Raw genomic sequence first — 14,897 nt, 5'->3', positions numbered from 1 at the left:
GCAGGTGGAGGGACCCCAGGGGGTAGAATGGGCTGCTACAGGGAGAAAGGCGATTCCGTCTTGGCCCTCAGGCTCAGCCTACAGCACTTTAGGCACAGCTGTCTCCTGCCAGCCATGGGCATTAGGTTTTCTGCATGGTCCAGATCACAAGCTTCTCAGGATCAAGGACTGGGTCACCTCCTTTTCTTGCTTCCCAACTCCAGCCTCCTCTGTGCCAGGTCTGGGCTCAGTAAAAAGGGATGCCAGTCTTCTGCAGGAGCACGCCCCGCCCCATTTACTCTGCATCCTGAGTCTTGCTGAAGCCAGGGCCACCGGCCAACACCAGGAAGGGCCAGGGCCGGAAGGAAGCAGCAGGGCCTATACACAAAGCCTACATGTGGACTATAAAAAGGAGCTCCTCCCTGCCTCCCCCAGGATGGGCCCGGTTCCTAGGAGGTAAAGAGTGGGGAGAAAGCTAGGACTTAAGCCTGGGCACACAGCCACTGCAGCCTCTCAAAAGCTAGCCAAGCACTACCTCAAAAGGAACTAGTCTTGCAAGGAGGGGTGGGAGAATATTAAGGGCTTAGCCAGGAATGCAAGTAGAGACTCTCCAAGTCCCATCTCTTGGGACCATAGCCTCTCTTAAGGCAACCAACTCCATCGTCCTCACTGCTTCTTCCCCGAAACTACAGAATATTCGAGGACGAACCCCTTCTCACACTTCTTTCTCTACTCTCTAGGGGCTGAAAACACCCGCTAGAGGTCTCTAGGCACCCATATTCCCCACTTTCTCTGGAGACTCCAGCACACCCAGCAAAGCTCTGGGAAGCAGCTGTGATGAGTGGCAGAATTAGCGAGAAACTCAAACTCTGGGCGGCAGCAGGATACTGTGGCCACAACAGAGTAGGCTCAGCGGGCAGCTCAAGTAGGGGCATGGGTCGGTGGAGAAGAGGGGGCAGCTATGGCAGAGAGATGACAATTAGGCCACACAAAGATACCTATTTCAAAGATGTCAGCCAAGGCAGTCTCTTGACCCGCACAGGCAGCACTCTACTCTGTAACAGCAAAGCCACACTCACCACATGCATCCTAAGTCATAGAAATTAATTCCTTCTAAACCTCCATACTCCAAATCCCTCTCCAGCCTAGTTTGCCCAGGGTGTTCAGGCTCTGTGCAAGAGGCCTCACCCATAATCACTGAGGCCACTCTCCAGGGATGGTGGTGTAGGTCAGCACACATAGCAAATAGGGGAAATTAACGTTCCTTGTTGCCAGCCATCGATATGTGGGCACCTTTTGTTATCACAGCACACCCTCACCTACCCTGACAGAGCAGCCTCTTGCTTATTTCCTTCATAGAACTCACCGAATCCTGTAAGTATTTTATCTGTCTGGCTATTTATCTCCTTTCTGGCTGTATCTACCCTAACCTTATGTCTACTTCTGGTCTCCACAGTGCTTGGCACAGTTAGCAAATGCCAGAGTCTAAAGCCAGGGAAGCACAAGTAGTGTCTCACTTATTCAATGAGCCACTGAGGCCCAAGAAAGCTAGTTTTTTGTTTTTTTAAGGAGAGTAGCTATGGTGAGATGCAACACAAACCAGGCTAGAGATCTACTGCCACCATGAAAAAGTCAGAGGCTGGAGTAATCACATCCAACTCAGCATGCCCAAAACACAGTAGCAAGGCCCACAATAAATGTATGACAAATTAAGGAGCATATGAATGAATGCATGCTCTTGAGTTGTCATAGAGAATCCTGGAAAAGCCCTTCTCAGGACATCTGGGGCACGGAGCCCCAGGTTCCCATGTTCGAAGTGTCACCACGAACCAGCAAGTCAAGAGGGTGAGGCTCTTCTGTACCCCATCCCTAAACAGCGGCTACATTCACCCCCATGTAGGATTGTGGGAAAGGTCTGGGTGGGCCAAGCATCTTGACACCAGGGTTGTGGCAAGGATGAGTGCAGGACGGGTTTTGAAATTGAGTCCAGCTTGTCCACAGATGGAAGCCTAGGCTGGTCAAACACATGTGGCCAGAAGGAATAAAAACAAAACAAAACAAATAACCCCCTGTTCCTATAGAACAGTCCATCTTATTGTCACTTGCACCAGAATGGGAGAATAAACTGAATACTATAGCAGGAATCAGAAATCCTAGGATCTACCATGAACTTGCTATGTGACCTTACCCTCAGGACCTTGGTTTTCTCCTCTGTAAGAGAGAGATAGTAACTCCTGTCCTCCATGGATTCATGGAGCTACTGTGAAGTTCAAACAACACAACAGGTGAGAAAATGTTCCATGAACTCCCAATATACTGTTCAAATTCCAGAGTTTTTTGATGCCCCAGTCCTCTGTGTACAGACTCAGGGAAGAAACACAGAAAGCAAGTAGGAAACAGACTCCTAGCCCAGGCTGTTGGAGCAGCCACTTGTGGCCGAGTTTAGTGGTGGAGAATTGGAGCTCTGTAGTTAACAAAGGTGAGAGTAAAGGAAATGAATACTGTTTGTTTGTTTGTTTGTTTGTTTTTGAGACAGAGTCTCGCTCTGTGGCCCAGGCTGGAGTGCAATGGCCAGATCTCAGCTCACTACAAGCTCCGCCTCCTGGGTTCATGCCATTCTCCTGCCTCAGCCTCCCAAGTAGCTGGGACTACAGGCGCCCGCCACCTCGCCCGGCTAGTTTTTTGTATTTTTTAGTAAAGACGGGGTTTCACCGTGTTAGCCAGAATGGTCTCGATCTCCTGACCTCGTGATCCGCCCGTCTCGGCCTCCCAAAGTGCTGGGATTACAGGCTTGAGCCACTGCGCCCGGCCATGAATACTGTTAAGTGGTCACTAAGTGACAAACGTTGTGCTGGGTACTTTTCACATTAAATCTCTTACTCTCATATACAATCTCCCTTATCATTAATATACAGCTCTGTGAGGAGAAATTACTTTTACAGCTAAAGATCAATTTCAGTCAGGGAAAAGTAATCTGCCCAAGGTCACAGTAAGAGCTGAGACCTGAACCCAAATCTGACCAGTTCTAGCCACAAATCTCCAGGCACTTAAGCTCCATTACCAGCAAGGTGGGACTATGTGGTCAATGGCGGCCCGCAGCCAATCCTGACCCATGGCCCCACCTTGAGTCTTGCCACCTGTAAACATGCTGCTCTGAGAGATTCCCTCCAAGGAAGCACTGTTTCCATGCTCCTCTAAACAAGGCACTCTACAAGGGGCACCAGAACATTCCCATCCTCCTGTCCCACACCCATCTCTCCTAGGACTCTCCTCAAAGTCTGCAGCGACTTCTCTAGTTCTAACAAAGCAAGTGGAAAGGGGAGAAAAATCAGTCTTCTAATACCAGGCCTTTGCAATCTCAGGCCTCACTCCCTCCCTCCAACTTATCATCTGTGGTCTCCCTGAAGCAACGTCCCACAGGAAAAGGCACAGAGTGAGAAGAGACGCTGTGAGTTAACGGAGACTGACACAGAACAGTGACAGCAGAGGCAGGCCCTACCACATCAAGGCTGTGGCATTAGAGCACTTCCTGGAAGACAAGGTCTCTCCAGATAGCGTCCTGGGCTAGGCACTTAGAAATAGGACAGTATCATACCTTCACTCCACAGAAAGGGTTACCACCCAAAGCAGCTGCTTCCAGCCAACTGCCCTGTCTCCCAGCAAAACCAGCAGTGGGAAAGAGCCCTGACAATAGAGGGATTGCTGAGAGCTGCAAGAGAGGATGGGCAGGCCTCCTTGCCTCTGAATCGAAGGGCTTGGTGGCCAGGCACCAGTCCCTTAGGACAACAGGTGCATTCGCTCTCCTCCCCACTAGGTCCTCCTGGGAACTTAATCCTCAACTCTGTCCTGTCAGGGCTCCTACGTAGTAAGCACTTACACTGTGCCACACATCATGCTAAGCACTTTATACAGGTTCTCATCAAATCATCACAAAAACCTTATAAAATAAATGCCATTTGATACTATCCCTTTTACAGATAAGCAGCCCAGAGAGGTAAAGCCATATGCTTTAAGGTCACAGAGCAAGTAAGCTGCACAACAGGATTTTAATTGAAGCAGAGTCTAGGGCCCAAATGCTTAACTACTAAGCTCTGTCTCACCCCTCAAGACCCAGCCCTTCTCCCATCCACCACCATGGCATCCTCACCCTGCCTCAGCAAGAAGGTCTTGTCTGGGCCCTCATCAGTTCTCTCCTGCAAACTGGAGGAGCTCACTGGCCTCCCTCCCCAACACCTGCCTGACAAACCACTGCCACTGTGGTCTCCCAGACAGAGGCAAGCCAGTCCCACTACAGCCTCTGCTGACTCCCGCTGCCTCCAGGACTGAGTGTAATCTGCTGGGCACGGCACACCAGGGCTACAGCTGTCTCCAACCAGTCCCAGCCTCCTCTCTACCTCACCAACTCTGTTCCCTACCCCTGCAGGGAGTGATTCCCAGTTCCTCAGCCTTGGCACAGGCAGGTGCCTCAGTAATTCAAGGCCCACCTCAAAGGTCACCTCTCCTTTAATGCCTTCCTGGCAGAGCTCCTCACAGTTCTTGGTAGAGGCTTTTATATTATGGTATGTAACACACAGGGTTATAATCACATGCCTCTACATCTGTCTCTCCCAAGAGTTCCTCAATGACACAAACCATGTCTTAATAAACTTTTGAATCCTTGGTGCCTAGCACTGGGCAAACTGGAGGTATAATAATACATATTGCAAATATTAATAAATGTGCCTCATTCCAAGAAGCTACCCAGAGCAAAGCTGGTAGCCAAGATCTCTAAACTCCAACTGAATCCTGTGCATCTGTGTACACATACACGCAGAGGCTGGAGAGAAGCTGGAGGTCTTGTGGGTCCCAGGACTGGGCGTGCTCAGCTCCTCCAGTTATCTGTGAAGCAGGCCCTTTTCCTAGGTTCACAGGAAAGAGAGGATCCCAGCTGGGCGGGGGGCCTGGAAACCCACACACCAGGGCAAGCCTAGGGTGCTGAGGAAACACTAAAAGGTCTGACTTCCCTTGGAAAAAACTACATTTAGACAGGAAACACACAGGCAGGGATGGCTAGCTCTGGAGATCCGGACATGTGCTCTTGCCCCTCTCCCACTGGGAGTAACAGCCAGTACAAAGAAAACCCTTGATGACACCGGCCTGGGCCTTGCCCTCTCCCGTGCTGTGGGCCTAGCCCTCGGAGCAGACCTCCTGGTGTGGTCTGCTCCCCAGCCACAGAGGTCAAGCCCCAGCCAGCTGGTTCCACTACTACCTCCCTTCTGAGCCCGCCTGCCTCATCAAGGCGGTTAGCTGTTTTCTTCCACCACCCTCACCCTCTTCATCAAAGGTACTGCTCACAATTGTCATTGCCTGTTTTCGTTTCCCTAAAAGCAAGCACCCATATTCATTCACCTGAGAGGGCCTGGCATCTAGAAAAGTATCTAGTGAAGAATCAGCCAAAGACAGAAGACTGGGCCCCAGAAGTCCCCAAGGACATGCTCAGTCAGTATTCACAGAGTACCTCCAGTGTCTACACCAGTGTTTACTGGGCCTACAAAGACTCTCAAATGGACAACCTCATTAAACACCAGTCTGAACTATCTCAACTCAGAAGACACCAGAAGAAAAAGTGTGGAGCCAGAGCCTAGAGAGGCTGAGGCTGTCTTGGGACACCAAAGCCAAAGCGGTCTTTGCCCTGTAATGCATGGCCTGAGCACAAAGGTGTCTCACAGAGGAGCCACGTGGATCACAGGGAAAATGGTCTTGGGGTTGCTAGTCAGCTACTGACTAGTGAGCTGGCCCCAGCTAAGGCCCTGGCACACACTGGCACTTACAACACCTTGGGCACAAACGATTCTCCATTTCCATTTCCTCATCTGTAAAATGGGATGAAAGGTCTCGATAGCACTCAGCTGGAACTCTACATAACTGCATTTTATTCATTTATGTCAGTATCTGCAACATAAAAGGCCAAACACCAACCTGGTTCCTGTCATATCACCAGGACAACCAAACCTGTCAACACCTAAGCACTTCCCCACCCCGCCTTTGAGCCAAATGACCACCCTAGAAATCAGCAGGTGTCAGCTCCATTTCACAAGTGCTGATGCGAGAGGGCACAGAGTCAGGGCAGAAGTAGGTCTCACATATGAGTGCTCCTTAAACCACACTGTCTCTCCCTCAGGTCCACTGACACCCTGAAGGTAGCACAGCGTCTCTCTCTTTGGTCGGGCTTCAGGCACTGCTGGTACCCTGGTAGGGTCAGCAGGAAAGGCCAGATACCTGAGGCACTTGGGCAAGAGTCCAGGTGGCAGAAATCCCGGCTGGCAGTCCAACCTCCTCAGAGGCCACAGGAATCAGAACCTACCAACAAGGAGAGCCCATGAATGGACAGAAACAGGGCAGGCTTCAGTGGAAGCTTCCGTTAGTAAAGTCTGAACACACAGGCATCAACCAGACTTTTCATCCAGGCTCCTTTCAATTTGAGTCCCCAAAATTCAAGACCCAGGGTCCTCCTACATCCTCTGCCTACCCTCCAGGCCTTGTCAAATCCTAGCTAACTGATGAGATCACTGAATGTGTACACCTCTGGCTGACCCACCTGCTCACTCCTGGGTAGGGGGTTATCAGGTCCTCTGTAGGCCTGCCTCCATTCCCCAAAGACCTGAGGCATGATAGATCATCCCCTCTCTGCACCCCTTTTCTGTTCGGGCCCCAACTTACAAACAAGAAAGGTCACATCCAGGAGTCAAATGTGCACAACTCCAAACACTTTCTCTACAGAAACACTGTTTTACATGGTGGGTGGGTGAGTGGGCACATGGGTTGAGGCAAAACAAAACTGTTTCCTGCCTTTTTCTGAGTAGCAATCTAAGTGAAATGTGAATTTGGTCACCGTCTTCCTTCCTTTCTGCACCTTCACCCTCACCTCCAGCCACACCTCACCCCCTCACCATTCCCAGTTGAGGGTCTTCAAGGGCAGCCATGGTCTATTGTTAATGTTATTACTAATAACAGCTCACACTTATTAAACATTTATGTGTCAGACAATGCTAGATGTTTTTACATGAATTGTCTCATTTGATCCTGGAGCAACCATATATAGTGAATATATTATTACCCCCATTTTACAGATGAGGAAATCAAGGCTCAGAGAAGGTAAGTAACTGGCTGGGAAACATACAAATATATGGGCCTCAAATCCAGACTTGCCATCAACCACTGTGCTACGTTTTATTGCCTGCTAATATGCATGATTTAAAATGCAGTCTGTTACCCAGGAGACCTCTGAGAACTTCCAGTCAGTGCCACCAACTCAACACAGCATAGGGAGCAAGGAAGGGGGCCATGCCTGGAGTCTGATGCCTGAGTGACGTTCCCAGGGTTATCTCAGCTCTTTGCAGTGCCCGTCCTTCCTCTACTTTGGAATCCACAGGCTCTCAAGTCACTAAAATGTTCTCCCAATGGCTGATGGGGTCAGTGGGGGCACTGAGGAAGGCGGCTGCCATTTCTAAGTTGAGCAGCTGCGTTAGATCTGTGTCAGATCTGGAGTTTGTAGCTGAGGGTGGTTGGCTGCCTCACCACAAGACCTTCCTTCCTCCCAATCTCCTCAACCATCTACACACATGCACACCATACCCAAGAAGGTTTGTAGGACCCCCCGTTGGGGTGTCACTTCCTGATCCCCCTCCTTCACACAGACCTGGTTCTGAGCCCGGGTCTCTCTAATCCCACTCTCCGGTGGTCCCTGCAAGAAGCAACCTAGTCTGGAGTTGCAGACGCACCATCTCTTCACACTGAGAGGCGGGGGAAGGGAGGGCAAAGCAGAGGGCCCATCCGACCACAGCACAGGCACGCGCTAAGTGGAACAACTCTCAAAGATCTGGGGTTTTTCAAAATCCCCCAACTCCTTCCTCCCACTAGAGACCAGCACAAAAGCAGCCAAGCTCAGGCCTGGGAAGGCGAAAAGGCAGGAAACCAAGAGAAGCCGCTCCCGCTCCCTGAAGCCACCGGACAGAGGACAAAGGGCTAGACTCCAAACTAGCTGCACTCCTGAGAAGAGTACCTGACTCCAAGGCGCTGGGGCAGGCCTTTATGGGGCCCATCTCCCGGGAACGTGCTTCCCAGGGCAAGGGGAGTCCCTGTTCTGGCAGTGAGTGTCTGCCCACCCACATAGGCCTCCAAAATTCAGCTTTGGGACAAAAGTAGCATTAAAAACAAAAAAACAGCCACTGCCTTCTCTCAGGCTTCTCCAAACCAAACAAGACCACCTTCCTCCCTCTCCCCCAGAGGGAGATGAGTAGGCCCGGCTGCGCTCCAAGACCAGCCCTACCCAACATCTGCCTAAGTTCTACTTAGGGAACCCAAAGGTTCCTTTGCAAACAAGAGCCCAGCCTGGGGGCCCGGAGAGTTTCACAAACTGCTCTTTCTGGAAAAAGAGTGGTGGGCGGGGACCGTCTGGTCAGGCCCCAGGTTCCCGTGCTGGGTTGGGGGCGCTGCCTTAGCTCCCCTCAACGATGCCGCCACGACTCCCAGGGTCTGGGGGGGCCCGATGCCTGCACCGCAGATCTCCAGCCCGCGAGGATTTTTAGGCCTCAGGGCAAAGCTCCTGGAACACTCCCCCCAGCTGGGGGAGGGGGTGTCCTGTCAGGTGACCGAGGACCCGGATGCCCCCCGCCCCCAGTGACCACCCGGGACGAAGCGGGGGCGGGGTCCAGAGGGGGTGGGGGAAGGCCCGAAAGTTTGCCCGAGTCGCTGGGGCGGCCGGCCGGGGCGCAGGCAGTTGGGCCGGGATCCCACGACCCCAGCGCGCGGCGGGCCCAGGCAGGAAGGGGGCGCACTTACTGGCCCCCTCTATCTTGTCGGCGCCCCGGCTCCACGTGATCTGGCGCGTCTCCAGCTTGACCTGGAAGGTCTTCCGCTCGGGTCGCTGAGACTTCTTGGAGTAGAACAAAGTCATGACGGTGCCCACCTCGAGGCTGCGGCAGAGGTGCAGCACCTCGGCGTCCGAGGGCGCGCCGGGCCCGCAGCCGTTGGCGCAGGGGGACGCGGCGCTAGCCATGGCTCCGACGCTGGGGACGGCGACGGCACAGGCCGGGACGGCCCGGGACCAGGCGCAACGACGGCGGCTGAGGTTGGGGCTGAGGCTGAGGCGGCCGACGAGCGGGACCCGGCGGCGGCTCCTGCAGGCGGACACGGGGCGGGGCCTGAGCGCGGCGGGGCGGGGCGGCCCTGAGGCCCCGCCCCGCTCGCGCGCCGGGAACAAAGGCGCCCGCGCCTCCGTGGGGAGGACCCCCGCCCGCCGGCCCGCTGCGCCTGCGCCCCACGACCCCCAGACAGGCCGCAGGCGGGGACGGAGGCGCGATGGTGGCGAGAGCGCGCGCCGTTCCCGGTCGACCCACCCAGCCCTCAGTCCCGCAGAGCTTTCTCACGCGGCCCCGGACACAGGCCGGCGGCCACGAGCGGCCCTGTCACGCACGGCAGCCCCGCCCACAGGCCGCAGGCCCCGCAGCCGGCGCGTCAGTCAGGCGTACTCGCACGGGCGTCCGCCAGCCCGCGATCCCACACAGACGCAGCCCCCGCGTCCCGAACACCGCCCATGCAGCGACCAGGACGGGCCGCGAGGAGGTGGCGCGTCCTCCGGGCATGCCTGGCCAAACCCAGTTACCTGGGCGGGCTTCCCGGCGAAGGGAGCCAGGCCGGGCCGCCTCACACCGGCGGTGGCAGCGGGTTCTCCGCGCTACCTCTCCTGAGAGGGGCGGGGGCGGGGCCGCCTGCGGATTGGCCGCAGGCACTGATGGACAGCCGACATGTCCCGCCCCCCGGCAGCGTGGGGCTGGCCCCTGGCCGCTCTTGGGACTGGCAGACCCACGTCTGTCTGTTCCGCCTCTGCTGCCAGGGTGGCCTTCAGTGGTCCTCTCGTTCGGAGAGTTCCCCCCAAGCCCCTTGCAGGGGCGTTAAGTCCGCGGCCGCGCTACCCAGCGGCCTGACCTGCAGCTCCCAGGGCCTTTGTATCTGTCCCTCGCATCGGCCTCTGTACGCTCAGTCCCCAAGCGGCGTGTCTGACCCGGGGCGCCCCTCCTGCAAATGCTCTCCTGAACTTTGGTTTTCCCCGCCTTGCTTTCCTCCTCCTCCTGTGGCCGCTGCCTCTCGATCTCAGAAGCTTCTCTTCCTCTGCACTCAGTGCTAGGCCAGATCCCAAGGCGACCTGACCTTTCCCCTGGCTTTACCCACCACACAGGCACCGATGACTCCAAACCTGCATCTCCCCTACGTTCCAGGCCTCAGCATCCCACTGCATGTTCCACATCCCCCGACCTTAGACAGCTAACCTTCCCTCCCCAAACGGTTCCTTCCAGTCTTCACTTTCTCAGAACGTGGTACTAAACTCCTCTAAGTTGGAAGGCCAAAAACCTTTCAGATAACTTTGCTCCCTGTGCCTCACCTCCAATCCATCAAGATCTGTTCACTGAACCCACAAGCTGAAGGCCCCATCTCCTGTCACCCAGACTATTCACTTTGGTTTTGCCTGGATCTATTCTCCATGCTTTAAATCTTTACAATGAAATTAAATAAGGATCCCCTACATCCGGCCTAAAACCCTCCTTGAATTCCTATTGCACCTAAAATCCACACTCGCTGCTTGGCCTAGCAGGTTCTATATGACCTGTCCATCTCACCAGTTTCATCTCTCACAAGTGCTCCTTCACTCTCCATTCTCCAGCCACAAAGCCTTTTTCTGGTTATGGAATAATTCATACTCTTCGTCTTTCTGAAGCCATTCTTGAAACTCACCCCTGCAATCTATGGGCCCCTGTCAGCACCGCCAAAATTGAGGACACCAGCGATCGCAGTGGAGTCTGATATGTTGAGCCAGGCAGTGGGTCGGCTGCCAGACACAGCAGGACAACTTACTGCATTTCAGAGGTGAGAAGCCCAACAGAGCTTCCAGCTGATGCCAGAGAAAGAGCCAGGCTTCCTGGGATTTGTGAGATAGTAGGACTAGGCTAGAGTTTGTAAGTATGTAAGAGTGTGTGCTCAGGCAACCTACTCAGCTGGATAGTGACCTGGGGCTGCTGCTTCTGACTTTTCTTGCTGTAGTAGAAACTTGTGTGTTACGTTGATTTCCTCAAGTGCATCCCCTAAGAAGCTCACAATTCAGCATGACTTTGAGACACTTTGTCCTAGCCAGCTTCTGTGGCCTAGGGAGCCGTGGGGTAGCTGAGATGGACTGCCACCTAGTGGCAGGCCTTTACGTGGGCGGGTGGGAGCTAGCATAGACCCTGTGCTGAAGGCGTGCACCTGTGGTCACACCTGATCCTCATAATTATCCTCTAATGAGGAATGATGGTCTGCAGTTTACTGATGAGAAACAGAGATTCAGAGAAGTTCTACAATTTGCCCCAAAGCCCCATAACTAACATAACTAGGTGGGAATTAGAACCAAGTCGACCTGACTCCATGCGTTTTCTGCCTCACAGGAGATCCACTGGCTTAGGTAAGTCCTGGTGGTCAGTAGTCAGTGGGCATGGAGGCTCTCTGGTTAATCAGCATGGGTGAGGGGAGGCATGCTCACTGCTGGCCTAGGGCACAGGGAATCCAGCAGAACGTGAATGCTCACAGAGTGTGGCTTGAACTGGCTTAGGCTTAAAGTTCTGTGGACCCTGCTCTTCCCTGTGTTGGGCCTTGACAACATGAGTTAGGAGCACAAGAGAGACACAGCGCCAGCTCTCCGGGAGTTCAGACATTAAACACTCTGTTATATAAAGACAATTGTGATGAGGGCTAGGAGGAAAAACATTGGGTCGAGATCTCTTCAGATCTCAGCAGAGGTCTAAAGGAAGTGAGTCAATGGCGAGGTGAATTATTAAAGGTGGGTTGGAGAAAAGTACATTCCAAGTAGAAGTAACAGCGTGTACAAAGGCCCTGAGGCCAGGAAGAGGTTGTGGAATTTAGGGTTACAAAGCTAGAGTTTCCTGACTGAGGAGGGGATAGGGAGTGATGAGGCCAGGAAGGTGGGCAGGGGCTAAATGGGGCCCCTCTCTGGCTGTCTGATCCTGTTTTTTACAGGAGGCACCCTCCTAAGTGCTGCAGCCCTCATTGAGCTTCAGGCAGCCTGTGGGCTCTGATACTTTTTAAATCTGTTTCTCCATTTTTGGGGGAGCTTCCCAGCGTGCAGGGTAAGTCTTCCTTGCTTTTACTTTTGCCTCTGCGGCTGGACCTCCAGGGGCTCAAGAAATCCCTGCCAACAAGAGCTTGAGCTTTCAGCCCGTTGTCAGGCCTGTAATCAGGGAACAGGGCCCATTTCCTCCTGGGACTTCTGGGCCAGCATCCCAGGCCTCAGGTGCCTCCTTCCACCAAAGGAGGTGCAGGAAAAACAGGGCATGCAGAGGGTGTGGTCTGTGTGGGCTTCCCCCAGCTCAGCATATATATGGGTGCGTGGGTGTGAATGGCAATACGTGCAGCTGCGCTGTCTGGGAGGAGCAGCCCAGCACCCACACAAGGCACACGCCTGTGACGTCACCCAGGCTAGCCCTGCTCAGGCCTATTTCTGTGAGCATGCATGCTTCAGCATGCCTTGGCCTACTCTGTACCTGTGCCCGTGCCCAGAGTCTGGGGAGAGTCCCAGCCCAGCTGCCCCTCGGGACCTGTGGGTTTGGCCTCACAGCTGTTTATTAAATGACCACTTAGAACAGTGGTTGGCGTATAGTAAACACTATGGAACTGCTTTATCCACATTGTCTCATTTCTTCCTCATTACAGCCCTATAAGTGCTCTTATTACCCCCATTTTCCAGATGAAAAAACTGAGGCACAGAGCTAAAAGGCAGGATTGAAACCCAGGTAGTCTGGCCCCAGTCAGTGCTGTTTTGCTTCCCAGGTATGTATGAACACTTTATTGTATATCCTCTCTCCTTTGTAAAATACCCCTACCTGATGTATTTTCTCTTTATTTGAGACAGAGTTTCTCTCTCGTCGCCCAGGCTGGTGTGCAATGGCGCAATCTCGGCTCACTGCAAACTCTGTCTCCCAAGTTCAAGCAGTTCTCCTGCCTCAGCCTCCTGAGTCTCTTTTGATTCAGTGCTGTCACAGGTTGGGTTCTTTGGATGCAGACTCTGTGACAGGTTAGTGTGCAGCATGTTTATTAGGGAGTGCTCCTGGGATCAACACTCGGCGAGGTACTAGAAAGAAACAGGAGTGGGCACAGGGCAAACTAAAAGGAGACGCAGGCCTGATGACAGTCTCAGCCAACCCCCAGGATCTCTGTTGTCTGGCACTAGCCTGGAAAGGAGTTGTAATGTCCTGGGAAGAGCCTAGCCTGGGCCAGACGGCCCTCTGCAGCCAAGGTGATCTTCGAGGGGCTGGCAGCTAAAGATTTTCTGCTGATAGCTCTCCCAATAGTTGGGTCAACAAGTCCTTCCTTGAAGGGGATCTGGGTGGCACATTGCTATGCCTACCACAAATGTATTCTTTTTCAGCCCTTTAAAAAAAAGTTTTGAGTACGTAAAAATAGAGAACAAAATATAGAAATAGGAGATGAGATTATAAGGAGGAGGATGATAATATGGTTTATGGGTTAACGTAGCTGATGGGATTGAGAATTAAACATGGCTGAGCTTCCTGATAGCCAAAACAGTAACACTTTCTATTCTGTTAACTGGTTCTTTGGAGTAAAAAAAAAATTCTGGGGTTAAATTATAAAAGAAGTTTCTCACCTGGATACTTAATTTAGTTGAAATAGTGGAGAATGTTCTCAACTGATCAATAGCAAATGCTGATGCCGTTTTCATCTGTTCCTTGTAATGGCCTTGAGTGAATATCGAAGGCATAATATACAAGTATAGTGTATAGGTCACTGAAGCCCTTTTCACATTAGAAGGGAGCAGATTTATAGTCTTGCAGTGTCTAATTTGATCCATATATAAAACATTGTCCTTTACTTTTAAACCACTTTTTTTTTTTTTTTTTTTTTTTTTTAACTCTTATTGCCCAGGTCAGAGTGCGGTGGCGCAATCTTGGTTCACTGCAACTCCCGCCTCCCGGGTTCAAGCAAGTCTCCTGCCTCAGCTTCCTGAGTAGCTGGGATTACAGGCACGTGCCACCATGCTCAGCTAATTTTTTGTATTTTTAGTAGAGACAGGGTTTCATCATGTTGGCCAGGTTGGTCTCGACTCCTGACCTCAGGTGATCCACCTGCCGCAGCCTCCCAAAGTGCAGGGATTACAGGTGTGAGCCACTGCACCCAACCTAAACCATTCTTTAATTTTTAGTCAGTTTCTCATGTTAGACATCTGAACAGCCCCTCCTCTGGGTTTGTGAGCCAGCCTGCACCTCAGCATACAGCCAGTATTACTTCCTAAGAACTAACAGTGCACCTTGAACTCCACCCACAACCTGCTGTTTAGGCTCCTGACCCCTGGCCCCCAAATCTGTCTATGGCTCCAACTTAGTCGTCAGGCCTCACACTTCTTAGGTCATGTCCACCTGCTTTCCTTCTCACTTGGGATGTATTATCTGTCCCTCAAGAGCCTCGTGTTTTCTCTCAAGGCAAAATCACACCTGGCTCAGCTGTTCCCAGGGACTGCTCTCTCCATCAACCTTGGTGTATCTCTGCTGATTGGCCCCTGTAGTGGGACCCAGATGTTGATGTTCTCCAGCTGGGCTGCAGATGTACCTTCTTCTGAAAGGTGGCAGGGACACTGTGATTGCATCACTGAGGTGACATATGGCAATAAAGGAAGAGAATGGGAAAGCCCTTGCCAGCTACTGGCCCAGGCCAGGGCAGACCTGCACTTTTCTGTTTTTCTCTCTCCTCCTTGCAACACGCTTCACTGATGCGTCCTCTAGAGCACTAGGACAGCAAGCTGAGTCAGAACAAGTTCCCACTCCAGCAGTGGGTACAGAAATGCCAACAGACCATGACAATTCAGTGTGATGGGAGCC

The 14,897-nt window shown here is 52.8% G+C and overlaps 1 protein-coding gene across 2 annotated transcripts in view; it reads right to left on the bottom strand.

Moving 5' to 3' along the window:
- The window catches only part of PLCG1 (phospholipase C gamma 1), a 39,204-nt gene extending 29,489 nt beyond the window's left edge, over window positions 1–9,715 (bottom strand). For both annotated transcript variants that reach the window (XM_023227873.3, XM_023227874.3), the window contains exons 1-2: window positions 9,623–9,715; window positions 8,800–9,137 (exon numbers count right to left, since the gene is read on the bottom strand). In XM_023227873.3, the coding sequence (XP_023083641.2) occupies window positions 8,800–9,016 (217 nt within the window). In that variant the 5' untranslated portion in view covers window positions 9,017–9,137; window positions 9,623–9,715. The remainder of the gene's footprint in view (window positions 1–8,799; window positions 9,138–9,622) is intronic.
- Between the last annotated feature and the right edge of the window lie 5,182 nt (window positions 9,716–14,897).

Source organism: Piliocolobus tephrosceles, chromosome 20 (assembly GCF_002776525.5).
Source record: "Piliocolobus tephrosceles isolate RC106 chromosome 20, ASM277652v3, whole genome shotgun sequence".
Classification (NCBI taxonomy): Eukaryota; Metazoa; Chordata; class Mammalia; order Primates; family Cercopithecidae; genus Piliocolobus; species Piliocolobus tephrosceles.
Note: the sequence above shows the minus strand (reverse complement) of the source record. Positions and strands in the feature narration are given on the sequence as shown.